The sequence below is a fragment of the Bactrocera dorsalis genome, chromosome 6, assembly GCF_023373825.1.
Source record: "Bactrocera dorsalis isolate Fly_Bdor chromosome 6, ASM2337382v1, whole genome shotgun sequence".
In the NCBI taxonomy this organism is placed as follows: Eukaryota; Metazoa; Arthropoda; class Insecta; order Diptera; family Tephritidae; genus Bactrocera; species Bactrocera dorsalis.
In genome coordinates, this window is record NC_064308.1 from 7,600,295 (window position 1) to 7,628,145 (window position 27,851).

General features: G+C 39.3%; 2 protein-coding genes across 2 annotated transcripts in view; one reads left to right on the forward strand and one right to left on the reverse strand.

The window, feature by feature from the left end:
• The window catches only part of LOC125779150 (zinc finger MYM-type protein 1-like), a 110,215-nt gene that overhangs the window by 56,213 nt on the left and 26,151 nt on the right, over positions 1-27,851 (forward strand). The window lies entirely within an intron of this gene.
• LOC125779263 (uncharacterized) lies at positions 1,129-9,778 on the reverse strand. Its single transcript, XM_049459904.1, has 3 exons — positions 9,047-9,778; positions 7,103-7,778; positions 1,129-1,133 (listed from the first exon to the last, which is right to left on the reverse strand). The coding sequence occupies exons 1-3, from the start codon at positions 9,776-9,778 to the stop codon at positions 1,129-1,131; spliced, it is 1,413 nt and encodes a 470-aa protein (XP_049315861.1).

Genomic DNA, 27,851 nt, shown 5'->3' on the forward strand with positions numbered 1-27,851 from the left:
CGGTGTCTACGCCAGAAAAGAAGAAGAATACATATATACAAAAACTAAAATAAAAAAATTCATACAACTAGGAAATTATTAAGAAAATAATGAAAAAGAGCCATATTCATATCAGAAAAGTACAGGCACAAATCATGTTTTTTGCATATTCCTCTTTAAGTTGACTTCCCTTGATCCCGTTTTTGGTGACTTCTGTTAGATATTGTATATTAATGAATAATTAAAGCATTTGAGTTTTAGTAATGTGTTTAGCCTTGAACAAAATGGGTCGCGCAAAAGAGATAGCCCTTGAAGTGCGGAAACTCATTTTGAATCTGTACCTGGAAAAAAATCATTGCGCGAAATAGGACAAATTGATATCATAGGGAGGATGGGGTCATGTGTAGAAGTTCACGCAAGTGAGGAAATTTCTCTGATCGCCATTCACTTGGGAGTGGCCAGAAACGATTATTGTACATATGGCTCAATCAGCTCACAACTTCCGGTCTTTGGCCAAGTATCCTCTGGGTGGCCTAAGAACATCCGTTTTACGGCGAGCTAAAGTGAGAAGGCGAAACATCCCCTACATAGGGTTGTGCGCTAGGTTTGGGACCCGCCACTTAAAAAAAAACAACCAATGAAAACTTCGGCTATAATCTCGTAAGCGGTGTCTAAGCCAATTAAGAAGAAGAAGAAGGAATGTAATAAACCATTACATAAACAGCGGAAAAAGAGAAAGCAATTACAGATCTGGGAGGCCAAAAACTTTTTCTGATCGGGAGAAACGATCCATTGTTGGCGCAGTGTCTTTTAAGTGACTTTTTTTTTACATATTTTCGAAAGTTTTGAGCCTGTTTTTCAGTTGAAAAAAAAAGGTTGCCTCAGAATGGCACACCCTAATGTGCATACATATTTTGTATTGTAACTTTTTTTCTGTAACTGTACATTTGTTTTTATAGTAGATTGTTCTTGTAATAGCCAGTTATTATTTACTGTTAATCGATTGCTTCTTCTTATTTCATTTGTAGTACGCGTTTTTTACTATGTCTTTCGAAAATAGTAGAAAATATTTATATGTGCACGGGAGCATTGGTTAGTTGTTCTTTTTTATAGACGCGTTTGGAATTAAGTTAATATTATAGATTTTTTTTAATCTAAAAGTAAGTAAATAATTTAAACTTTTAAATAATTAAAATAAGATTATAGTAAGTAATTTCGAATTTGTAGTCAAATATACCGCGGGGAGGAAGCCTTTCAGAGTTTGAGCAGGGACGAGCACTAGGTTTGCGTAAAAGTGGTATGAAAATAAAAGAAATTTGCACATATAAATACAATTAGTATTTTCTTAAAAAAACCTTCAAAGTATGGCACTAATCAACGCAGTGGTAGAAAACCCAAAATAGATGTTCGATGGAAACATCAAATTCAACGTCTTGCACTCGTTGATCAAATGAGTTGTTCACAAATAAAGCGTCATTTGGATTTAGATGTAACAAGAATGCGAGTTTCTCAAATTATTCATCAAAATCCTAGCATAAAACACCTTTCTATGGTACCACAACCTGACCTTTTGCCTAGACATATAAGTGCACGTTTAGTATTTGCAGATAAATACCAATTTTTGGATGAAGAATGGAGAAGCGTTGTTTTCAGCGATAAAAAACAGTTTAATCTCGATGGACCTGATGGTTTTAATAAATTTTGGCATCATACACAAAACCCTCGGCGCACATGTCTCCGTCGAGTACACGGCGGAGGTTCTATAAAGGTGTGGGCAGCTTTTTGTTATGAAGGAAAAACTTCAATATGCTACATATCAACAAAAATGAATGCACAAATGTATTTAGACTTGCTTGATAGTGAATTGATAGAATTTGCAGGCCAATTTTACGAAGACAATTGGACTTTCCAGCAAGACTATGCCCCGATCCACAATGCAACCCTTACTAAAAAATGTTTCGAGTCAAAAAACATTCCGCTTTTGGAGTGGCCAGCGAAAAGTCCAGATTTAAACCCTATCGAGGATCTGTGGGGAATACTATCTGCTAGAGTTTTTAAAAGTGGACACCAGTTTACTACCCCAATAGAGCCAAAAATGACAATACAGAGAGATTGGGCTTCAATAGGCATGTCAAGGCTAAAATCTTTGGTTGAATCGATGCCATCTCGACTTAATCAAGTCAAAATGAATAAAGGAGGGCATATTAATTACTAAAAACCCAATTTATCAAACTATTTGAAGAAAACAACTTATTTTTTAACATGCACATAAAAATATTTTCTAAGAAGCATATGTTTAGTTTTTAATTTTGTTGCATGTACAACAGGAACTTTAATTAATTTTTGTTATATGATGTTACTATAAAAATAAATACATAAACAAAAACCAAAACTTTGATAGCTCGCTTAATTTCCAAATTTAACGGCATTGAAGTCGTACACATATAATTTCTTTATGTTTGTTTTTTGTTTGGTATGTTCAGTTAACTAATGGTTATATTGAAGCAAAGTGGAAAAACTGAGGTGTGCCAAAACTTGTTTGATTCACTGTATGTGTGACATAAAAAAAGAAGAAATATATTTCTTTCTACAAAGGAATTTTTGGAAAAAATAAGAATTCATATTTTCAATCTATAATACTATATAAAAATTGTAGCATAAAGTTTATATACCAATTAAAATAATAAAATTAGTATGGGCAATGATATTGTTACGATTTTACTGCTTGCTAGTTTACGTTGCTAGGTTCGTATCTCTGGATTGACGAATAAAACCAAAAACTGTTTAATTCAATTCAACAACTCTTTATTTTACAACTCGTCTACACTATAACAGTTTACTCTTAGCACTGATTGACTACGTTGGCGCTGCCACGGCTTATATAGCCACGCACTCCTCGCTGATGCCGACGTGTCCTTCTAGAATATTGCGTCTGGAAATTACAAGAACATAATGCTATACGGCGCCAAATGCAGCTATTGGTTAGACAAGCAGACAGCCGTGGAGCCAGACTCAGCAATTGTTTAAGTAGACAAGCGGACGGCTGCGGCGCCAGATGTCTACAACAAGACAAATGCTATCCCATATACCTACAGCTATTGTTCATAATAAGGGATGCATATAGCAATACAAATACAACTTAATACTACTTTTGTAACACTGCCCTCCACTAAAGCCTAATCGTCCCGATTAGGCACAAATCCTCTTGAACCAAATGGGGCGAGCCTCTCCAAATGTACTACTTTCATTTTACATCGTGCTTTTCCATTTCTTTGTATGCGGTATACCACGTCATTAAGTCGTTTCATCACCATATAGGGTCCTTCCCAGGCTGTCTGCAGTTTCGGGGACAAGCCTTTCATTCGAAGTGGATTGTACAACAGGATCAGATCACCTTCTTCAAAACCTTTTGAATTTGCCGCTTGATCGAACCGGTCCTTCATCTTATTGCTCATCAGATGCGTATGCTGTCTTACCATTAGATGCAATTCATTCATTTCTTCCTTTAAGGCAGAACAATAATCTCCATCATTTCTTACAGCTGTAGGATTCGTTCCAAACTTAAGATCAGCAGGGAGTCGTAGATCAGATCCGAAAATAATCTTTGCTGGCGTGCAACCAGTTGTCTCGTGCTTCGCTGAACGATACGCCAGCAGGAACATCTGGATGCACTTGTCCCAATTCCGCTGATCTTTATCAACGATTTTCCGCAGATGTTCTTCGAGCGTTCGGTTGAATCTCTCCACATTCCATCTGATTGTGGATGTAACGCTGTTGTCCGTGTCTCGTGGATGCCCAATAATGTACAGACTTCTTGGAAAATGGAAGATTCGAAATTCCTGCCTTGATCTGAGGTTAATTCGACGGGCACTCCGAACCTTGTTATCCAATTTTCTACAAACGCTTCGGCTACTGTCTTCGCTTCCTGGTTTGGTAAGGCATATACTTCTAGCCATTTACTGAAATAGTCCATGACAACCAGTAGATATTTGTTTCCGGCCGTACTGGTTGGGAACGGACCTGCAATATCCATTGCGACTCGTTCAAATGGTGATCCCACGTTGTACTGTTGTAGCCTACCGCGACTTTTGGCTTTAGGACCTTTAGCTGCCATGCACTCTACGCAATTACTTATCCATTCTTCTATGGAATCTCGACAACCGATCCAGTAGAACTGTTGTTTAATCTTCTCTATAGTTTTTGTAATTCCAAGGTGCCCTCCACTAGGTCCATTGTGATATTCTTTCAATACTTTCGGGATCATGGACTTCGGTACTATGATCAGCAGACGAGACTGTTTGCCATCTTCGCTTTCCCAGGTACGATGAAGGTATCCATTAACGAGGTTTATGCTGTTCCATTGGGCCCAATATGCTTTTGCAGTTGGACTCTCGCTATTTATTTGCTCCTTTGGTGGTCGTACCCCATTTTCTTAGGCCATTACCAGCTTTGCAAGATCAGGGTCCTCCAGCTGATTGTTTCTGATGCGGTGAGGAGTCCGCATTTTTGTGGTGAATCCCCTTTCGATGTTCCGTTTCGAAGTCGTAATTCTGTAATCTTTCGATCCATCGTGCAATTTGGCCTTCCGGATTCTTAAACTGTAATAACCATTTTAATGCTGCATGATCAGTCCTCAGCAAGAATCGTTGTCCATACAAATACTTGTGAAAATGTTTTACACATTCCACCACAGCTAGTAGTTCTTTTCGCGTCACATAGTAGTTTTTCTCTGGTTTCCCGAGCACTCTGCTGTAATACCCAATTACTCTTTCTTGTCCGTCGATGAGCTGAGACAGGACACCTCCAATTCCATAAGCGCTCGCATCTGTATCCAGGATGAATTTCTTTCCAGGTATTGGATAAGCTAACATCGGCGCCGTACAAAGTAGTTCTTTAAGCTGCTCAAACGCTTTTTCTTGTTCCAACTGCCATACAAACGGGCGATTCTTCTTTGTTAAATCATGTAAACTTCTAGCCACGTTCGCAAATCCAGGTACAAAACGGCGGTAATACGTGCATAAGCCAAGGAAGCTGCGGAGTTCATGTATGTTGGTGGGTCGAGGCCAATCTTTGACTGCTTTTATTTTTCCTTCCTCGGCGTGAATCCCCTCAGTTGACACTTTATGTCCGAGATATGTGACCTGCTTCTTCCATAATGAACACTTTTTGGGATTCAAGCGTAATCCGGCTAATGCTATTCGCTGAAAGACTTCCTCTAGATTTTTCAGATGATCATCGAAACTTTTTCCCATGATGATAATGTCATCAAGATACACCAAACATGTCTTCCAGTTGAGTCCTTTTAACACATGTTCCATCAGTCGCTCGAACGTTGCAGGCGCATTACAAAACCCAAATGGCATCACAGAGAATTCCCATAGCCCGTCGCCCATACTGAAAGCGGTCTTTTCACGGTCACGTTCATCAATCTCGTCTTGCCAATATCCACTTTGTAGATCTAATGTAGAAAACCATTTCGCTCCAGACAAGGTGTCTAATGTATCGTCGATTCTCGGTAGAGGATAACTGTCTTTCTTTGTGACATCATTCAACTTCCTATAATCTACGCAGAAACGGGTGCTACCATCTTTCTTTTTAACTAAGACGATAGGTGAGCTCCATGGACTTATTGAAGGTTCGATTACACCGTTTTTGTGCATGTCTTCAATAATTTTGTTAGCATCCTCACGTTTTGCTATTGGAACCCAACGCGGAGCTTGTCGGATTGGTTTAGCGTCTCCGGTATTTATGCGATGTTTGACAATGCCGGTTCTTCCTGTGTGGTTTCCTTCGTTTGCAAATATGGATGCGTATTTTTCTAATAGTTTTTCTGCTTTTAATTTTTCATTTCCATGCAGTTCGTTCTGCAAATTGTTTAGGAGTGTAGGACTTATCTGCTGTGGCTCAATAGTAGGTTTCTGTTGTGACCGTTCGCATCGTGTTATTGCACTTATATTCTGGCACTGTCCAATTACTGCTCCTTTCTTCAGACTGATAGGCGTGTTGAATTCATTCACTACTCTGACCGGAATGGTGGCGTCTTCTCTAGTTTTCACAAGCGTTCTTCCTACCAATATGGGTTTTTTTTTTTTTTTTTTTTTTTTTTTTTTTTTATTTTGGAGGGGGAATCTTCGAAAGATACCGTCATTTTTCCGGACGGTATGCACGATTCGTATTGGACGCTAATGCAGATACCAATACGCCTACGTACTAAACCCTTAACTCCATTGTCTTTGCTTGTTTATTTGCCCCACGGAACTGCCGTTAAGCATTGCATCGTGGGGCCAAGCTTAGCCATTCGGCTCGTCCGTCACGTCAATTAAGACCTACTCCTCATTCATCCTTCTGATTTCACTGCGTTGCCACTCTTTCATTCTTAGTTCTTTCAGAACTATAGCACACCATGCTCTCACACTATCCCACACTTGTTTTGACTCAATCATAAACCGCACTATATTATCCGGAGTCACTTGTTCCGTTGTCAGTTTCTCTAGATCGGCTCTCTCCTTTTCATATCGTCGGCAGAAAAAGAAGATGTGCCGCGCGTTTTCCCCGCTGCTGTCGCAGAAGGAACAATTCGTCCCGTCGTCGTGTCCATATTTATAGAGATACTCTCTAAAACACCCGTGTCCCGTCAAAAATTGCGTCAGGTAAAAATCTGTTTCCCCGTGTTTCCTTTCTACCCATGCTTGTACATTTCTAATTAGCATGTGGGTCCATCTCCCCGTCGTAGCTGCATCCCACCGTCCTTGCCACTCAAGTTGTCCCAGTTCTTTTGCTACTACTGTTATGGCAATATCATCCGCGTACCCGATTATCTGTACCTGCTTCGGGAGAGGGAGACGCAGCACCCCGTCGTACAAAACGTTCCACAACAATGGGCCAAGCACGGAACCTTGTGGAACTCCGCCCGTTACCCTATATGTTTTTTGTCCATCATCCGTATCGTACAGTAACAACCGGTCAGACAAGTAGCTGGATATGATCCTAACTAAGTAAGCCGGGGTTTTGTTACGTTCTAATGCACTTATAATATGTGGCCAGTATGCCGAGTTGAACGCGTTTTTAACGTCAAACGTGACGACTGCGCAGTATTCCTTAGTACCATACAGCCATCTTTTACCCTCTATTGCCTTCTTAGCTATGTCGGTAAGCTTTTTAATCGCGTCAGTGGTGGATCTTTTTTTGCGGAATCCATATTGGTTGTCAGACAGACCTTTTTCTCCTTCCTTTTCTAGATGCAGCTCTAGTCGAGCGCAGATTATCCGCTCTAGTATCTTGCCGGTCGTATCCAGCATACAGAGCGGTCGATATGAATTGGGCTCTCCTGCTGGTTTATTTGGCTTCTGCAATAATACCAGTCTTTGCTTTTTCCAGATTTTCGGGAAGACACCTTTTTGTAAGCACCGCGTAAACAATTCAGCAAAGGGTTTCGCATTGTGCTTAATAGCAATCTTTAAAGCCTTATTTGGGATACCATCCACACCTGGTGCCTTGGCATTGCCAAATCTCTCTGCCCTTTCTATTAACTCCACATCAGTGACTATTGTCCATTCCGTATCAGCAGGTTCTTGCACTCGCGCCGTTCGATTCTCCAGAGGCTGTGTGGGGAATAGAGTTTCCACTACGGTTTTCAGTAGCGCTGGGCACGTCGGTGCTTGTCCTTTGTCACCTCTGATCTTCGTCATTACTAGCTTGTAGGCATCACCCCATGGGTTTTCGTCGATTTTTCTGCAGAGTTCTTTAAAGCAGTAGGATTTACTTTTTTTGATTGCTTTTTTGAGATCGCTACGTTTTCTCTTAAAGTATTCGCGTAATTGCGTAATCTCTGCAAGCCCGCGACTCCTTTGACACCTCCTCCTCGCTTTGTGGCATTCCTTCCTTAATGTGTCGATCTGCTCATTCCACCAGTAAACAGGTTTTCTATGAGCGCCGTTTTTCTTCCTACTCATAGAAGCGTCGCATGCTTTAATGACGTGCCGCACTAGAGTCTCCGCCTGTCGATTTATGTCTTCCTCAAATGTTATATGACCATCTAACATGAGTTTGAAGAGTTCAACGTCCATGGTTTCCATTTTCCATCCTTTTCTCTGTATTTTCTTAGTGGACATATTCCTTCGACTGTGCACCGAGTGTTCGATTTCGAACATAATAGCATTATGGTCACTGTGTGTATATATGTCACACACCTGCCACCTTGTTTTCCGTGCTAGAGAACTGCTAGCGAAGGTAATGTCAATAACCGATCCCCGACCGTTCTTCTCGAACGTATTTTTATTTCCGGTATTTAGTAACACCATATCTAACGACGAGAAGGCCTTTAGCAGAGCATCTCCACGCCTGTTTGTGCAGATGCTACCCCACTCCACCGCCCATGCATTAAAGTCGCCTGCTATTACGTTTCTTGTAGTAGACAGAATTTCTCTCACTAGTTCGTCCAGGATTTTCTCAAAATCAATTTGAGATATGCTTGGCGGTATGTAGCAGCTATAAAAATTGATCCCACAGATTTCCGCTCGTGTGTAAAAAGATTTCCCTGATAGCGGTTTGTCCTGAAACATTTCCCCTCCGCATGCCCATATGGCAGCTTTGTTTGTGTTGTCAGAGATCCATGTCGCTCCGCTTATACTTTTGTACTGTTCAGAAAGTATAGCCACATCGACCTTTTCCTCGTAAACCGTCTGCTTAAGAAGCTCTTGTGCGGCCTCACAGTGGTTTAGATTGAGTTGCATGACTCTCATTTTTTGATGTTCTTACACGCCTCTTGATAGAGAGGACACTTTTTGCTTCCTATTTGATGGTCGATGTTTTCCCTGCCCTTTTTCCTACATGCACTGCATGACGGGTTTTTATTACATGACTTCGCAAAGTGTCCAGTTTCTCCACACTTGACACAGCACTCACTCCTGTCATCTGGATTGTTGCATGCTTTCGCCAGATGTCCGTATTCAAGGCATCTGAAGCACCTCCTGAGGTTTTGCTTCGCCCTTATTCTGCACACTACCCAGCCTATTTTTAACTTGTGTGCATCAAGAAGTACTCTTGCTTCCAACGCGGGTAGACTTACCACGGCAGTTTGGGTCCCTAGGTATGCCGTTCTGATGCTCTTAATCGAGTTTATATCAAAATCGCTCAGCTCGTTTACTTGCAGGCGTATTGCCTCAGTAATGTCCTCTTTCGTTGTGATTTCATCAAGATCACGTATTTCTACCAGAACCTCGTGTGTTAGAGCTTTTATTTGCGCATTTTCTCCTAATAATTTACTTATTTCGGTCTTAAAGACCCCCGTGCTCTTCATCTGGGCCTCTTTCAGCTCTAACAGAATCTGGCCTTTTGCCGTCTTTCTTATCTTGGTCACATTTTCCCCAAGTTTTTGCAACGTATCATTATTCCTGACAGTCCTGAGGATTTCGCTATATGACATATCCCCGGTTTTTTCTATTACTATTGCATCGGGTCGGGGTGGCGGCTTATGTGGTGTCTTCCTTGGTTGTTTATGTTTAACCGTGATCCAGCCATCTTGTTTTCCCATTACTGTCTCCTTGCTTCCGACTGGGTTGTCGAATTTTGCTTCCTTGCTCAGGGGAACTTCCATTTTGTTTGTCCATTCCTTATGGAAAGTTTTATTTTTCTTAGGCGGTGTTCTTCTCTTTGGCTGTATTTCGTCTCGAGGCCTTTTGGGTGTATTCTCTGTGGTGGTTGTCTTTACTAGAAAACTACAACGTGCTTCTTTATTTGCCATGTGCTCCTCCTGAGCACTTGCGTGCAGCTTAGCTATCACACTGAGAAGGTCTCTCATGGTGTTATTGATAGACCGGTGTGGTGGGTGCATTGCTTTGGTCAACTTCTTAATCGCTTCCCCTAGTTCAGCCATACAATCTCCACTAGGTTGCATCGCTTTTGCCAAGGGAGTGGTGTCACCCAACGCTGGTGGTGATGACCTCGCTCTTAAAGGTTTGTCAACACCAAGGTTTTTAATCGGGGAACTACCCAATTTTGGTGCCCTCTTAAAGGGATCTGCTTCCGTAATAGTCGTACTTCTGGGGGAGTTTTGCACTTTATTTCCGTCCTCGCTCAGGCTTCCAGTGCTGCTGCCTCCTATAATCCCAAAAATGTTGCTGCTGTTGTTGTTAGTGTTTTTGTTTCTTGTATTATTCTCCATATATTTGATATACCAGCGCATCGTGTGCAGGGGGGCGGGCCGAAATAAACAGGAACGGGTGTACCCTCGGGGACACTGCCCCTACCCCAGTTCCCTGAGGCCTGTCCTTCGCTTTACCAGTCCCGGAAAACACGGACGGACCGGCGCTCGCCCGGGGCAACGTAGGCTACTACTCCTGCGTCCAATGCACACTCCTTGACCAGGGCCCGAAGGGGCTGGTTCCTGATACACACCACAGCAGACACATCGGCAGAGCATGCTCACATCACCCTCTCCATCCCACCAGCTAAGAAATCGCTGTTGACACTTTGAGGGACTCCCAGTGCGCCGCGGTGTGTACCGGTCATTTTTAAAGACAGCCGCACCTAACATGGTGAGCAGACGCTGACCAGGAAGCCGCCCATTGTGGGTCCGTCGCGCCTGGATTTTTGTTGTTCATCATGCACATGAGTGATGATGAGGGGGACACGTATTTCTGTGAGGCGGTGTCGATTCGCCACAGTCACAGGAGCTTCAGCGGATCTGCAAGCTTTTATGCCGCATCCTCCACTCCTGCCGCTCATCGTCGGGGATTGCTTATTCGTTTTAACTTATTTCGCAACTGACCTGCTACTACAGGCCGTTCGGCTATCCGCGACCTGCCGACCCCCCCGGTAGCTTAGAGCCCAGCTAGAGAGCCTAAATTCGATAGAATAGAACACTCCGTCCGGGTGTACCTATTTTTGTTGGTTCCACAATCCACAATTCTTCAGTCCCACCTCCTCCATTCACTTTAGCCCAAACAATCGCCTCAGATTTTGGTGGAATACTCTGATTATCATCAACAATCACCCTCTTACTTTCAACGTTGGTCACATATCCGGTGTTTATAGGCATCTCCATGTTCTGGCAAAACAGCATTTGCTTGTTTAAATCCAAAGTAACCCCGTAATCAATCATGAAATCTACTCCCATTATAATTTCATCCGTGATTTCTGCTACGATGAAGGTGTGATTAACTTCCAGGGTACCAATCATCACTTCGCAAAACACTTTTCCCGCGACTGCTGCTTCTTCCCCGGTGGCCGTTCGAAGCTTGCAACCGACTAATGGTTCAACAGTTCCTCTTACCACATCCGGTCGGATAATTGAATGTGTGGCACCAGTATCCAAAGTAAGCGTTGACAGTCGTTCATTTACGATGCCGTTGATAGTAAGATTGTTGTCATGGCGACCTATTTGTGATATCGAGATGGCGGGGCAAATAGTTGTGGGAACCAGCTCACGCCCCTTTGAACTGTTCCGTTTTAGTTTAACGACTTGTGAGATGTGGATGCTCCGTCCTCGTTATCTGTTGGTTGTTTCTGTTTTGATGGGTTTACTTTTATATTGCAATTTCGGGCAAAGTGACCCGCTTTTCCACAGTTGAAACATCTTCCTGTTGTTTTTACTCGCGGTGCAGCAATTGTCTTCAGAGTCTTCAATATTTCTTCCATCAGCGCCGGTTGTTCCATTTCAACCCTTTTTACTTTGTGTGCTGGTTTACTTAGTAGGGAAGCTGTTTCCCGTGTGAGGGCGTGCGAAACCGTTTCAGCAAACGTTCTTTTTGGTAATGCATATGTGGCGCGTTTGGTGTCCACATCACGAATTCCATTTATGAAACATTGAATTTTTACCCTCTCACAGGTGCATCTGCATTTGCCAAATGAGCCAGCCGTTCTATTTCAGTTGCGAACTTTTGCAATGACTCGTTCATCTTCTGACCCCTATTTTGCAGTTCGATTTGGTATATTTGTTTCCGGTGCTCACTACCATATCGTCTTTCTATCGCACTCATCAATGCCTCATAGTTGTCCCGTTCACAGTCTGAAATAGTCTGAAGGATTTCTGCCGCAGGTCCTTTCAATGATACAAACAAGGACGCCACTTTGTCCGCTACGTTCCAGTTATTGGCCATTGCTGTCTTTTCAAACTGAAGTTTGAAAATTTGAAATGGAATACTTCCATCGAATGTGGGTGCCTTCAATCTATGATTATTTGTTGATGGTGCAAGGCCATGTAGTTGCAGTTCTCGCACACGATTACTTAATTGAAGAACTTCTGTTTTTAAATTTTCTTCGTCATTTTTTAAAGTGCTTAATTCGTCTTCAAATTTTGAAAATTTCTCTTGCACTTGTGTATTATTTTCTGTAATCTAACTGCGTATTATTTTCAGTAATTTGTTGTATAAGGCAAGACTTTAACTGTGATGTATTTTCTGCTATTTGCTGTGCCAGACGATTTTCTGTTTGCACTGCATTTTCTGTATTTTCAGCTATTGCTTAATAGCCACTAACAGCAAGTTCATGTCTACACTTGATGATGTTCGTTGTTCTTCTACTTTTTCTTCTACCTTTGTAGAAGTTTCTGGCCCAACAAATTCGAACTCGTCCACATTAATTCCATCCGCTTCCATTGCTTCACGTAATCGTGCCTGCAGATCCGCCTTTTGCCCGCTTATCGGCAAATTACGCTCTTCCAGTTCCTTTTTTAATTGCTGAATTCTCAATTCTCCGAATTTAACCATCTTGAATTTGGATTATTTGACAATCCCACTTCTGACACCAATTGTTACGATTTTACTGCTTGCTAGTTTACTTTGCTAGGTTCGTATCTCTGGATTGACGAATAAAACCAAAAACTGTTTAATTCAATTCAACAACTCTTTATTTTACAACTCGTCTACACTATAACAGTTTACTCTTAGCACTGATTGACTACGTTGGCGCTGCCACGGCTTATATAGCCACGCACTCCTCGCTGATGCCGACGTGTCCTTCTAGAATATTGCGTCTGGAAATTACAAGAACATAATGCTATACGGCGCCAAATGCAGCTATGTAAGTAGACAGCCGCGGCGCCAGATGTCTATTGTTTCGACAAATACAACTTAATACTACTTTTGTAACAATATTTTGATTTATGCTTGTATAAGTTTATTAAATTGAAGATTTCGCTCATTTGCCATTTTGTATTATTTTTCCGCAAATTAACAATATTAATCTATTGGTCTACAACTTTGCTTCCGCCGTTTTCCAATAGATGTCTCTAGGGTCAAGCACTGGTCGATTAAATCGTTTTATATCGATCTTGGAAATTTATGTCAACAACCCAACAAAATATTTGTAGAGATCTGTTTGCATCCCAAACTTATTCTCAACTGAAAATGTCACTTTTTGAGCCGAATTTTCGACATTTGTGGGAAATTTTACTTTTCTTTGTTAATTCCAAGAAAAGTGCGGCCGTCCACGCTTTACTGAGGCTGACACATACAAAGATGATACTATTATTCTACTACTATCATCTATATGATTTCTAGGTATTAAAAAAATATAGAATTTTTGTAAAACAACTTGTGTTAGTTTACAAAAAAATGGACCATAAAGCATTTTGTGTGTTAATTAAGCATTGCTTTTTGAGGGAATATGGGAAAATACTTTTGGACCATTTTTATACAATAAAGCTTCAAATTTATAAAAAAAAAACGGCGGGAGCAAAGCTGTAGACCTAATAAATATTAATTTTTTAGACAAATTATTTTAAAAATGTACTTAATATTTACAATTTAATACAACCATGTTAATACTCGCACTAATAAATTTAATTTTACCGAAATGAAACTGCCGATGGTATATGTGTAAATGAGATACGTTGCCTCTTCGAAATATTCATAGAATAAAAAACTGATGTGTCAAACTGCTGAAGTGACAGTTCATTGCTTTCAATATATGACATACTACTTAGTATTCCATTAGCAATATGGATACATTTTTGCCTGTCAAGATGCCCCGTAAGGACTTGTGTTGAATTTCCGACTCGATTTATGAAAGTGTAACTTAATACAAATCACTTATCTTTGGCTGTCGTTTTACGATTCAAATCTTTTTATTATAGATTCATTTATTTTTTGCAGTTCACGTTAATGTAACGTTTCTAAAAATCATTAAGGAATCCTTTGGATCATTACTCGGTATCTCGAAAGGCAATAGATGTTGTCGCTTTTACTTTAATGCTATGAATACGAACTAAAACGACTTAATGTTGTTTGAGCAATATCGCATTTGACAATAATTGCCTTACTGCCATTCCAAAATAAAAGCGGCTTGCTACTACAAAATTGCCGGGCAATCTAGAATCGGGGTCTGGGTTTCCTGTTCGATGTTCAAAAGCCGGCAGTTTGCGCTTAACAAGTGTTTCTTGAGCCTGCAGTACCCCGTATACAGTATGAAAAGAAACAAATCTTTTCACGGGGTAAGTTAATTAGATCTCTAAACCTTGCTAGGTTGTAACTTTCCCGTAGTAACTTGGTGTAGCACATTCTTATTGCCTGCTGCCAGTGTCGTTTTTTCCCCACCCCTGGGCGTGGGGCCCACCGCAATGCATGGTTCTGGCCCCATCATCCTGGATAATGTCGCAGAGCAGGCTAGTTCGCCGGCTATGCTCTGGCACCCAGATCAGGTGTACACGGTTTGAAAAATGAAAGGCGGCTCAGCCTTTCTATTTACTCTTCCACTAATGCGATTTGGCTTCAGAAGTTAAGATCACTTTCAGTGCCGCTTGACTATCTCTAAGTGTGCCGTTACGCTGGTTGCAATAGCTGCAAAGGAGAAGGCTTTGAGCAGCATGGTATATTTCCTGTTTGTTTAAATGAGTTCAGCCTGCCCCCACTCTATCCGGGAAAACTGGCGCACCCTAATAAAAGACAGATCAATTCACCATCTGATGACACCATATTAATACATTACCACTCAACACAATTCACCACACCCTACATCAATCAACTCACTCATTTAAAAGGATGAGGCAAAAGGGAAAGCGGACACATTCGCTTCTGCACTGCGCGACACCCTTCTTATATTTACATCGATCGGAATAACCTTGCGCACTATGCACAACTTTGAATAAAAAATCATCTGGATACTGTTTCGTCCACTCGCCGTGAGTTTTACATTAGTACATTTAGATATTTTATAGATTTTGTAATTAAATGTATGTAAAATAACAAAATTACCTTTGTTAATTAAATTAACTTACATATCTATATATATAAAAATGAAACCCGTTTTCCGTTGTCACGGCATCACGCGTCAATGGCCGGACCGATTTCACTAATTCTTTTTGTGTTGTATTTGTTATTATTAGGAGAATGTAAATGTAAAACAAAATTACGAATGTTGGCGGAAAACGCCTAAAAACAGTCCTTTTCTTTTTCCCATACAAACGTTTTATTTTGTATATACATATGTAAGTAAAAATTAATGTTTGTTTGTTAGTAACGCTAAGGCTAAAGAACGGCAAAACCAATCTTCATGAAATTTTCAGAAGTTGTTCGCTGTGGATCTGGAAAGGTTCAGAAATAAAAAAAAAACTTTTCATAAGAAAAAGTTGAAAAATTGGGAATTTCCAAAAATTGACTTTTTTCATACAATTTTTTTTCTTTTGTTTTTCAATATTTTGATTTGTAAATTATTTGAATCGTTCAAATAAGGTCGCTTGCTCTTTTATTCCGGCTATTTAAAAAAAAAATTTAAAAATTATTCAGTGAAAACTTTAGGTGTCCAAACTAAGTGAACAATGACATATTGAAATTTGTTACGAAGCCACGAAGAGGTCCCGCTAATATCGGTCGGTGTTTTTTTTCCATCAACGCCAAGGCACATGAACGAGTACTCCCATGATGCGATGATATATGTACGTATGAAATTATGGATCGGGGTCAATCAGTAAGCGATCGTCACGTTGTCACAGCACGACTTTTCAAACAATAGTTACGATGTTCTTCTTTGGATGGTGGATAGTGGTTCCACCAGATCATATTGATGAAATCATTTCTGCAGAAATTACTGATGCAGAAAAAGATCCAGTATTAAACGAAGTGATGAAAACCAATAAGGTTCATGGACCTTGCGGACACCACAATCCTACTTCGGTGTGTATGTCTAACAATAAATGCACGAAACACTATCCACTTGCTTTTCTTTCGGAATCGCAAACTGGAAATGATGGATATCCACTCTATCGTCGTAGCTCATCAGACGAACATACAACTTAGAGTAGTGAATACCGAAGTTGACAACATATGGATCGTATTATATTCTCCACTGTTGTCTAATTTACATTCAAAACTCATATCAATGTTTAGTATTGCAGTTTGGTGTAATCTATAAAATACGTTTGTAAGTACGTCACCAAAGGAACCGATATGGCGGTTATTGGTCCTGAACGATACCGTCGATACGTGAACTGCAATAAAGCGCTTTGTAAGGTATTTACTTTTGCAATTCATGAAAGTTTTTCGACTGTTGTGCGGCTCGCAGTTTATTTGGAGAATAGCTAAAAATGTTTTTCAACCTAGAGAATACAGTACAGCCAGCGGAAACACTTCCAACAACATTGACATGTTGACGAGATTTTTTCTCAACTTGCGTCAGTGATTCGTTTACGAGAACATTGCTCCATTCGGAAATGCCTTGATATTATACATAGAATGCATCGTCGAAGAAATAGTTACGCAGAAAGCAAGGCCAACCAGTAGATTGACATCCAGGTGTGTTCTTAACTAATTCCTTAGGACGAATTTACATAACCCACCCGAAAAACGACGATTGCTAATACCTTTGGTTGCTATTGATAAATGTACGTGGTTGAATTTCATTTGAGTCATTGCGCACTGTGAATAGTAGAGTGTGTGTAACTTTTTGAGAAGCATGCAAGCAATTACAATTGCTGGAACATTATAATAAATGTAATCAAAAGATGGACAATTCGATAGCTACTTCGCATGCCACTGAAGTTCGCACACTTTTAGCGATGGTCATTTCGACACATCAGCCTTCAAATCCGCGTCAATTTTGGAATACGAACAAAATTACATTGCCGAAGACATTTCACATCGTATTCGATAAGAATTGGAAATAGGCAAATTTCGGTTCCAGTGGTTTGATATCAATTCCACCTGCCTTTTGTCAATTCACTTCAACGAAATATGAACTCATCACGAATGTTTATGCCAAATTTGCCAAATTATCGTAACCACGATTGCTTGAGTGCGTGCCAGTTATACGTGGCGTGTTCCCGAGTTTGAAAACCATCTTCTCTGTACATTTACGCTCCGGAATAGAAACCAAAAAATGTTGTTTATCAAACTGCGTTACAGTGAAAAAAAGTTAGAAAAATCGAAAATAAAAGAATTTTAACACAACGTAAATTCAGTTTTCTCTTCATTTCACAACACATAATTTCACGCAGGACAACCTATGCGGGGTCAGGTAGTTATAAAATAAAAAATTCAATGTTTTATTTATAAGGGTATGTAGGGTATTCACTTTTGCAATTTATGAACGATTTCCGACTATTGTGCGTCTCGCAGTTAATTTGCAGAATGGCCAAAGAGTGTATTTCAACCCAGGGAATACAGTACAGCCAGTGGATACACCGCCAGCAACAAAATTAACATTTACGAGTTTTTGCTCAACTTTCGTTAGTGATCCGTTTGCGAAGACATTCGGAAATACCTTACTTACGCAGAAAGCAAGCCAACCAGTAGATGGATATCCAGGTGTGTTACCAACTAATTCATTAGGACGAATTTACACAATCCTTCCGACAAACGACGATTGTTTCTACCTTCGTTTGCTATTGATTAATGTATGCGGTTCAACTTTATTTGAGTCATTGCGTACTGTGAATGGTATGGTGTATTCAAGTTTTGGAGAAGTAAGCCAGCAATTATAATTGCTGAAACATGTTAATCACTGAAATGAATATGAAGTTCGCACACTTTCCGCGATAAACATTTCGACATATCAGCCTTCAAATTCGCGTCAATTATGGGATAAGAACAAAAATGACATTGCCGAAGACATTTTACATCGTATTCGCTAAGAATTGGAAATGGGTCAATTTCGGTTGATACTTCCGGTGGTTTGATATCAATTCCATCCGCCGTTTATCAATTCACGAATGATAACTCATCACGAATGTTCGGACATTGGCCAAATTATCGGTAGCTACGATTCCTTAAGTGTACGCGCAATGTTAGCTGCCAAAAATACCGATATTGTTGACTTAAACTGGAAGATTCAAAGTCAAGTTTTGGGAGACTTGCGCTCATACAAATAGGTGATTCGTCTTGACAATGAAGACGACGTCGTGAATTATCCAGTGGAATTTCTAAATTCCTTGGAGAGGATTGGTATGCCACCGCACCATTTGCGTCTCAAAGTTGGATCTGTCGTTATTATGTTTCGCAATCTGCATGCGCCGAAACTGTGTGATGGAACCTGACTGATTGTGAATACAAGGGGCAGAATGCTTGATTCTACGAATTCCTTTGAGTTCTAACGATTTGCTATTTCAGTTCAAACGTATTCCGTTTGAGATGACAACCAACAGGACAGAAGGATAGTCGCATAGTGTGTTGCATAAATTTGGAAATGTTATGTTTTTCACACGGCCAGATATACGTGGCGTGCTCACGAGTTGGAAAACCATCTTCTCTGTACATTTACGCACCGGAACAGAAACCAAACAATGTTGTTTATCAAGCTACGTTACATTAAAAAAAAAGTGAAATGGTAATTTAACTTTATTTTCATTTCAAAGGACAACGGCTGCGGGGTCAGCTAGTTTAAAATAAAATACAGCATTTTTCTTACCTCTGTTTTAACATGGTCCTTCGAGCCTTACCGAAAGGCACCTTCGAATTTTTATAAATACAAAAACCAATATTATATTATAATATATAACATTTAGTTGCATCAAAACAATTGTGGTGACTAAAAATCAAAATAAAGTGCGGGAATATAGTACAGTGACCTAAACAAAGCAAAGTGCAGTGACAAAAAAAAAAAAACATAACAAAACCATATACTTATATATCCTACTCATAGAAGCTTCGCATGTTTTAATGACGTGCCGCAGTATCCGCCTGTCAATTTATGTCTGCCTCAAATGTTAGCTTACCATCTAACATGAGTTTGAAGAGTTCAATGTGCAGGGTTTCCATCTTCCATCCTTTTCTTTGTACTTTCTTAGTGGACATATTCCTTCGATTGTGCACCGAGTGCTCGATTTCGAACATAATAGCATGATGGTCACTGTGTGTATATACTCGTATGTCGCACACCTGCCACCTTGTTGTCCGTGCTAGAGAACTGCTAGCGAAGGTTATGTCAATAACCGGTTCCTGACCGTTCTTCTGAAATATATTGTGATTTCCGGTATTTAGTAACACTATGTCTTACGACAAGAATGCCTTTAGTAGAGCATCTCCACGCCTATTTGTTCAGATGCTATCCCACTCCATCGCCCATGCATTAAAATCGCCTGCTATCACGTTTCTCGTAGTAGACAGAATTTCTCTGACTAGTTCGTCCAGGATTTTCTCAAAATCAAGCTGCGATATGCTTGGCGGTATGTAGCAGCTATAAAAATTGATCCCGCAGATTTTCGCTCGTGTGTAAAAAGATTTCCCTAATAGCGGTTTGTTCTGAAACATTTCCCTCTCCACATGCCCATATGGCTGCTTTGTTTGTGTTGTCAGAAATCCATGTCGCGCCGCTTATATTTTTGTACTGTTCACTAAGTATAGCTACATCGACCTTTTCCTCGTAAACCGTGTGCTTAAGAAGCTCTTGTGCAGCTTCACCGGCGTAGTTACAAATGCGGGCGCCCGGGGCCAAGGATGTTCTGCCGCCCCCATTTATCTACCTATCTACAAGTTTCATGAGGTGGTTCGAACAAAAGTGAATTTTTACAAAATATCTTCGATATTAAGTATATAAAATTTAGGAACTAGAAGCCACGCAAATTCTGAAGTTCCAAAATTCTCACAATACGGGTTTTGAGGAAATTGATAGTAAATTCACAAGACATCTTATTAAAAGCCAGAGAAAAAACCCATTTTGCCCTATATCTTGTACACTTTTGACGCAATTTGCAGGAATTTTTGCCCGAATATGTCCACTAAGAAAGTACAAGAAAAGGATTGAAGATGGAAACCCTGGACATTGAACTCTTCAAACTCATGTTAGATGGTAATCTAACATTTGAGAAAGACATAAATCGACAGGCGGGTACCCTACTGCGGCACGTCATTAAAACATGCGACGCTTCAATGGCGCCCATAGAATGCTTGTATACTGGTGGAATGAGCTGATCGACACATTAAGGAAGGAATGCCACAAAGCGTGGAGGAGGTGTCAAAGGAGTCTCGCAGAGCATACGCAATTAAGCGAAAAGAAAAAGGAGCGATCTCAAAAAAGCAATCAAAAAAGGTAAATGCTGGTAATGACGAAGATCAGAGGTGCCAAAGGACAAGCACCGACGTGCCCAGCGCTACTGAAAACCATTGTGGAAACTCTATTCCCCGCACAACCTCTAGAGAATCGAACGGCGCGAGCGCAAAAACCTGCTGAAACGGAATGGACAATAGTCACTTATGTGGAGTTAATAGAAACGGCTGAGAGATTTGGCAATGCCAAAGCACCAGGTGTGGATGGTATTCCAAATAAGGCTTTAAAGATTGCCATTAAACACAATGCGAAACCCTTTGCTGAACTGTTTACGCGGTGCTTACAAAAAGATGTCTTCCCGAAAATCTGGAAAAAGAGAGACTGGTCTTGTTGCAGAAGCCAAGTAAACCATCAGGAGAGCTCAACTCATATCGACCATACTGTATGCTGGATACGACCGGCAAGATACTAGAGCGGATAATCTGTGCACGATTACAGCTGCATCTAGAAAAGGAAGGAGAGAAAGGTCTGTCTGACAAGTCTGTCTGTCTAGAACGTAACAAAACCTCGGCTTACTTGGTTAGAATCATATCCAGCTACTTGTCTGACCGGTAGTTACTGTATGATATGGATTACGGACAAAAAACATACTTGGCCCATTGTTGTGGAACGTTTTGTCCGACGGGTCTCCCTCACCCCAAGCAGGCACAGATAATCGGGTTCGCGGATGATATGGCCATAACAATAGTAGCAAAAGAACTGGGACAACTTGAGTACCTCTGCAATCAAGAGGCGTTAATGATTAAAGAGAGGCTCACGGCAACAAAATTTCAACTCGCTGGACAAAAAACTGAAGTTGTCCTGATCACAAACAGGAAAAAGCTCGAAGACATAAAATTAAATATTGACGGGGCCATAGTATAATGACCTAGAAGGCATTAAGTACCTAGCAGTGCTTATTGATAATAGACTTAGCTACAAGACGCACATAGAAAAGGTATGTGAGAAAGCAACACATGTAATGGCCGCCAACATTGGTGGACCAAGCCAAAATAGGCGAGCGCTATTGGCCAAGGTGAGCCCATCTATTCTGATGCACGCGGCGCCCATATGGGGACCAGCACAACAGCAAAAGACGGATGCTAAGAAAGCGAAATTTTCAATGCAGCTCAGTGCAGTAGGGTCACGTGTGCCTTTTGTATGGTATCCCACGAAGCGGTTGGGGTTTTAGCAGTCATCATGCCACCAGAGATAATGGCCATGAAACTCAAAAGAGTATATGACAGGTCTACAAGACTGGGTAGGCGACTAACAGCTGAAGAACGGAAGGAAGAGAGGCAAGAAAGCCTCAATGACTCAATGAGGGGCAAGAACAATGGGATGCAGCTACGACGGGGAGATGGACCCACAGGCTAATTAGAAACGTACAAGTATGATTAGATAGAAAACATGGAGAAAAAGATTTCTATCTGACGCAGTTTTTGACGGGACACGGGTGTTTTAGAGAGTATCTCTATAAATATGGACATGACGACGGAACGAATTGTTCTTTCTGCGACAGCAGCGGAGAAAATGCACTGCACATCTTCTTTTTCCTGCGACGGTATGAAAAGGAGAGAGCCGATCTACAGAAACTGACAGCGGAACAAATGACACCGGATAACATAGTGCGGTTTATGGCTGAGTCAAAACAAGTGTGGGATATGAGAGCGTGGTGTGCTAAAGTTCTGAAAGAGCTAAGAAGGAAAGAGTGGCAACGCAGCGAAATCAGAAGGATGAATGAGGAGCAAGCCTGAATGGCGTGACTGACGAGCCGAATGGCTAAGCTTCGCCTCACGATGTAATGCTTAACGGAAGTTCCGTGTGGCAAATAAAAAAGAAAAGACAATGTAGTTAAGGGTTTAGTACGAAGACGTATTGGTCTTCGGTTTAGCGGCCAATACGAATCGAGCATACCGTCCGGAAAAATTACGGTATCTTTTGAAGATTAGCCCTACCGCCCCCCACCCCCTCCAAAAAATAACGCATATAAATATGTATGATGATGTTTGAGATAATTATTGTTTTTGTAGAATAATATTTGAAGTTTTTGCGGGCGACATACTTACATGTGTACGCAGATATGCAAATATGTAGGATTGTGTAGGCATTATCAGTTTATGTATATTACTAATAAGTGATAATATCTTGATTTGAAATTGATTTGCACTTACATATGTACATATCTGCAGGATAGATGAGTATGAAAGCTTTAAATGATAAAAGGTGTGATTTGAATATATTATTATTGTAATATTATATATTACGTTTTTAGAATATTACGATAATATGTCATATACATATTATATATAGCATATATGCATGTACATATGTATATGAAATTATATTATATTATCAAGGATAAGAAATATTTAAAAAGTAGCATTTAATTGCACGTTAACTACAAATATTACCTTGAAAATAGCATAATTTAATTATAATGTTATCAGTTTGGCATGCATTCATAAAAATTCGAAAAATAATATTCATATCAATTGATATAATAGCATGTAAGTTATTTTTTAACAAACTTTATTTATTTAATCGATAATATAATAATTAAATTTTATTTATATTTCCAAATTAGATTTTGTAAGGCACAATTGAAGAAAAATGGCGTTGTATAGAGGCCTGGAGGGTTGTTTATAATTTTATATAGGTAAGAGGCCTCTTAGACAACGACTACATGAACTCTCGACTCTCAACAACAACTTGTGAACATCAACTAATATGAATTAAAAGATTGCTCAAACTCGGTTCTATATTTCTCTCCGCGTAGCTCATACATATATCTGTCCTATTTTATTGAATATAGAAAAAATGAAAATCATGTCAATTGGTCGCTCCATTTCATAACGTGGCATCTCGACAGGATAGAATTTATAGAATACTAACTGTTAAACGTATTGCTATTGCCATTGCCAAATCTGTATGTGGGCATTTGCTATCATAAAATAATCATTTGCGCAAAGGTGTAGGATAGGTAGGTTCGTAAATCTTTTATGTGGAAAATAAAATGTATTTCTGGGACAAATAAGATAATAAGAAAAGGAGAAATATATGTTTTTTTTTACAAATGTATTTCTAGGAAAAATAAGAATTCGTATTTTTGGACTGCTATATAATAATTGTCCTTAAGCATTCCTATATAAACAATGTAATATTTATTTCATATTCATTTGTGGTTTTGCGCGCAATAGATGAGCATTACTTACGCCTCCTTTACACTACTCGCGAAGTTAAGCGTATTTCTCAAAGCAAAATAATGTCGGAAGTAAAAAAGAAGAGACGGCAATACTGTGCGGAATACATTAAATTCGGATTCATTGAAAATCCCACAAACCCATCCTCGCCTTTGCGTCTTCTATGTCTAAAAATATTTTGGAATGAAGCAATGAAGCCTTTAAGACTGCAAGATCATTTGAATAAAATGCATCCAGATAAGAGAGAAAAGAATGTAGCACATTTTCAAGACCTAGAGCATAATACTCAGCCAAGTGTAACAAAACTATTTTCGGCGGCTGCTAAGCAAGATGGCGACGGACTTCGAGCTTCGTACAATATCTCTTTGTTAATTGTTCAAAAAGGCAAACCACATAACTTTGGAGAAGAGTTAATATTGCCAGCAATAAATGAAGTAATAACTACCGTGCTTCGTAAACCGGCCGCAGATATTATCCGAAAAATTCCTTTGAGTAATAATTCTGTGCAAAGACGAACTGATGAAATGGCTGAAAACATTGAAAAATCATTGTGCGATCACCTGAGGACAAGCCAATTCTCAATTCAGCTCGATGAGTCCACTTTACCAACTAATGAAGCATTGTTGTTGTCTTATATGAGGTTTATTAAAGATGAGAAAATATGTGAAGAACTATGATTTGCTAGAAATTTAGAGACCGATACAAAATTCGAAACCATATTCAATATATTGGAAAAGTTTTGCGATGAGAAAGAGATTCCTTTGAAAAATATTATTTTAATCGCTACGGATGGCGCTCCGGCTATGATAGGGGGCCATAAAGCGCTTAATAGCGCACTTAAAAAATAAAATTCCAGATGTCCTTGGTGTACATTGCGTTATTCATAGACAACATTTAGTTGCTAGAAACTTAAGTGAAAAACTATTTCAATCACTGCAATATGTCATCAAAGCAGTCAATAAAATCCGCAACAGCTCTTTGAATGATAGATTATTTCATCAGCTTTGTGTTACTAATGACGAGGATTTCAATCGTTTGTTGTTTCATACTGAAGTTCGTTGGCTATCAAGAGGCAATTGTCTGACTCGATTCTACAACCTGTTTGACTCTGTTATAGAGCTCTTGGAAACTAAAGATACAGAATATCAAGACAAGCTCATAACATCAAAGAATGATATAGCTTACATGACAGACCTGTATAAATTGTTCAACGACATGAATCTCCAACTGCAAGGCGGTAAACTAAATTTAATTAAAACAAAACACGTCGTTGCTGCTTTCGCAGCCAAACTGCTTCTACACAAAAAGAATCTGGGCAGACGTGAGTTACACAATTTTCCGAATTTATCAGTATCATGCAGTAACGACGAATTGTTTGCCTACTGCCAACATTTGGAAAACCTCCACATTGACTTCACCGAACGATACCAGGAAATTTTAAACTTGGAATTACCATACTGGTTGTTGGATCCGTTTTCAAATGTCAACACAGCAATGTCACCTCAGCTGGTAAATTCTTCTTTAGAATTGACAACAAACGAGGAAATAAAAGTCAAGTTCAAAAATGGTTACCAAGAATTTTTGCTACAAAAACCGATCTCGCAATTGTACCCTGGATTGTGGTCAATCGTTCAACGATTCTAGATAGCATTCCCATCGTCATATCTGTGTGAACGTGGATTTATTGCTGTGACAACACTGCTTACTAAAAATAGAAATCGTTTGCTTGTTACCGAACGTGGCGACTTGCGACTGTTCTTGAGTAAATTGGAACCTGATATTAACAAACTTATTAAACAGCATCAGATTCATCCTTCATATCAGTTTTTATATATGCATCGATTATTTTAGTTTTATTTTTAATAAAAGATTCTCTGTTTTAATACTATAAAGTTGTGTTTCAATAATCAATCTTATTGACAGGTGGAGCCCGTAAGAGTTAACTTGAGACCCAAGCGCCGTTGTATGTTACCTACTGCGCTCAGGTTTCAAGTTGCTGGCTATAGTAAAAGTTTCGCTTAGAATTCTCCGTTAATATACATGTATAGGTCACAATAATTAATTTGAAGTTATAGTGGTTTTTAAATAGGTGAAAAAATGGGGGCGCTAAAAAAATATTTATTCTCAAAGTGGGCGGTAGACAAAATAAGTTTGGGAACCACTGCTCTAGAGCCTCTAGGAATAATATCCTCAATCGTTCAGTTTCGCTAGGTGTAAACTGTACGAGAAGAATTCTTGGTTTCGTTATGGTGGATTCCAAGTTTCTGAACCGTTTGTTGTTGATTACCACCGAATCATCAGATGTTTGTATTGTATAGGTGCCCTCTAAATGCAGATCTGTGCCATTGCAAGTTGTGTTACCATTGTAGTTGTTTAATAGAATGGTACCTTCGCCGAGTTTTTCCGCCAGTACAATATGAATTACTTATATTAACAATTTTGTTTTAACTATTTGTTAATGTACGGTTTTACAATTTCTTAGAACGCTAAATTTACAATTTTTGTTAACGAATATTTCTTTTGTATTTAAATGTAAATTTAATTATTTTTAATTAATGGTTTTACAAGTGTATTTTGATATTCTGTTTCTTCTAGATTTGGTATTTTAACAATGTATAAAATTATAGTTTTATTGGTTAGAATTGAAACGTCAGAAAACTCCATGATTTCTTCTATCGGTTTTCCATGTTTTTTTATTATTATTTTTTATGTGTTCTCTATTTCAAATAACTCCTCCTCATTTACTAAAAGTGTATCTATGATATTTAACCGTGCCCATTGCGTTGCGTATCTAATACTACTATTTCGTATTTTAATGATCTAATATGATTATGCAAACTACCTGAACTGCTCGTCCTCGTTTGATATAGACGTGAGCTTATTTATTCGTTCTGATGAGTGGTATATAGTGGACTACGTTTCAAACTATATTCGGTGTAATCATATGGTTGATCCAGCGCATTTTGAATTTGGTTACGGTCTATTACGTGTATTAATTTTGCCGTTGAGGTCTGTAAATGTTAAGTTTTGATAAGGCTTTTATGGATTATTTTACCTGATTCTGTTAAAATAGTGGTGTTTTTATTTTCTACTTTTCTGACTACTTCCTTTCTAAATCTTGGAGAAAGCTTCGATCCTAGCCTGGTATTTACTTTTACATATACCACCTGTCCTGGTTGATAATTAATTCTTACGATTTCTGTTATGGTTTAATAAGTCTGCGTCTCTTTTTGTCCTTAGCCTGACGATGTTATCTTGTCGAGCCTTTTCATATTGATCTGGATCTGTTGTTACTTTCCTACCGTAAAATACCTCTAATGGTCGTTTCTTCGTGACTGAATGAAATGAGTAATTGTATTCGTATATTGCCCTGCCTAAAAGTTCTTTAAAATCTCGATGAATGGATTCCTTTTTAAGGCACCTCATTATTTCTGATAATGTCGAGTGAAATCGCTCTATTTGTCCGTTAACGGTGGTTTTGTATGGCGGAGCAATATATGTAAGTCTCTATTCCTAGTTGTTCTAACATGAATTTAATGGACTGTGAATTGAAAGATTTTTCGTTGTCCATAACGATATGCTTAGGGACTCTGAAATAAAATACAATATCTCGCAAAGGGGTTCTTATATCTTCTGTAGCCTTTGATTCAATGATTCGAGCTTGAGCTAGTTTGGAAAATTTATTTATTGCCGTTAGTACAAGATTTCGTTCGGTTGAGTAGATGTCAATATGTAGTACGTGACCGGGGTATTCTGGAATTGGAGTTTCTTTAAGCTCAGGATTAGGAGGGTGTCGATCGTACTTTGATTCTTTACAGATTTAACATTGTCTAACTATGTTTTCAATTTTTTTCTTCATTCGAGGGAAATAAAAATTTTCTGAAAGTTGTTGCTTGTTTTCTAATGCGTTACGGTGAGCTCTTTTATGGGTTTTCAAAATTTCTTCCTCTTGTTGGCTTTCAGTAGTCAGGTCTTCGACTTTTGTTTGTGAGAAGCGTGTTTTAATGCTTCTGAAATGACTTTGGTAAAATTGTTGAATTTTTCCCATTAAGTCCTCTGTTGTATAAATACCATTTATTACGGAAGGATTAAGGTATTTTTTTAGGACTGTTATTAGTTCGTCTGAAGTGTATTCTGGTCGGAATATTTCGTGTCTATGGAAGGTGGGGAACGGAATTGTGAATTTGTAATCAGGATTTTTTGCTTTATAAAAGA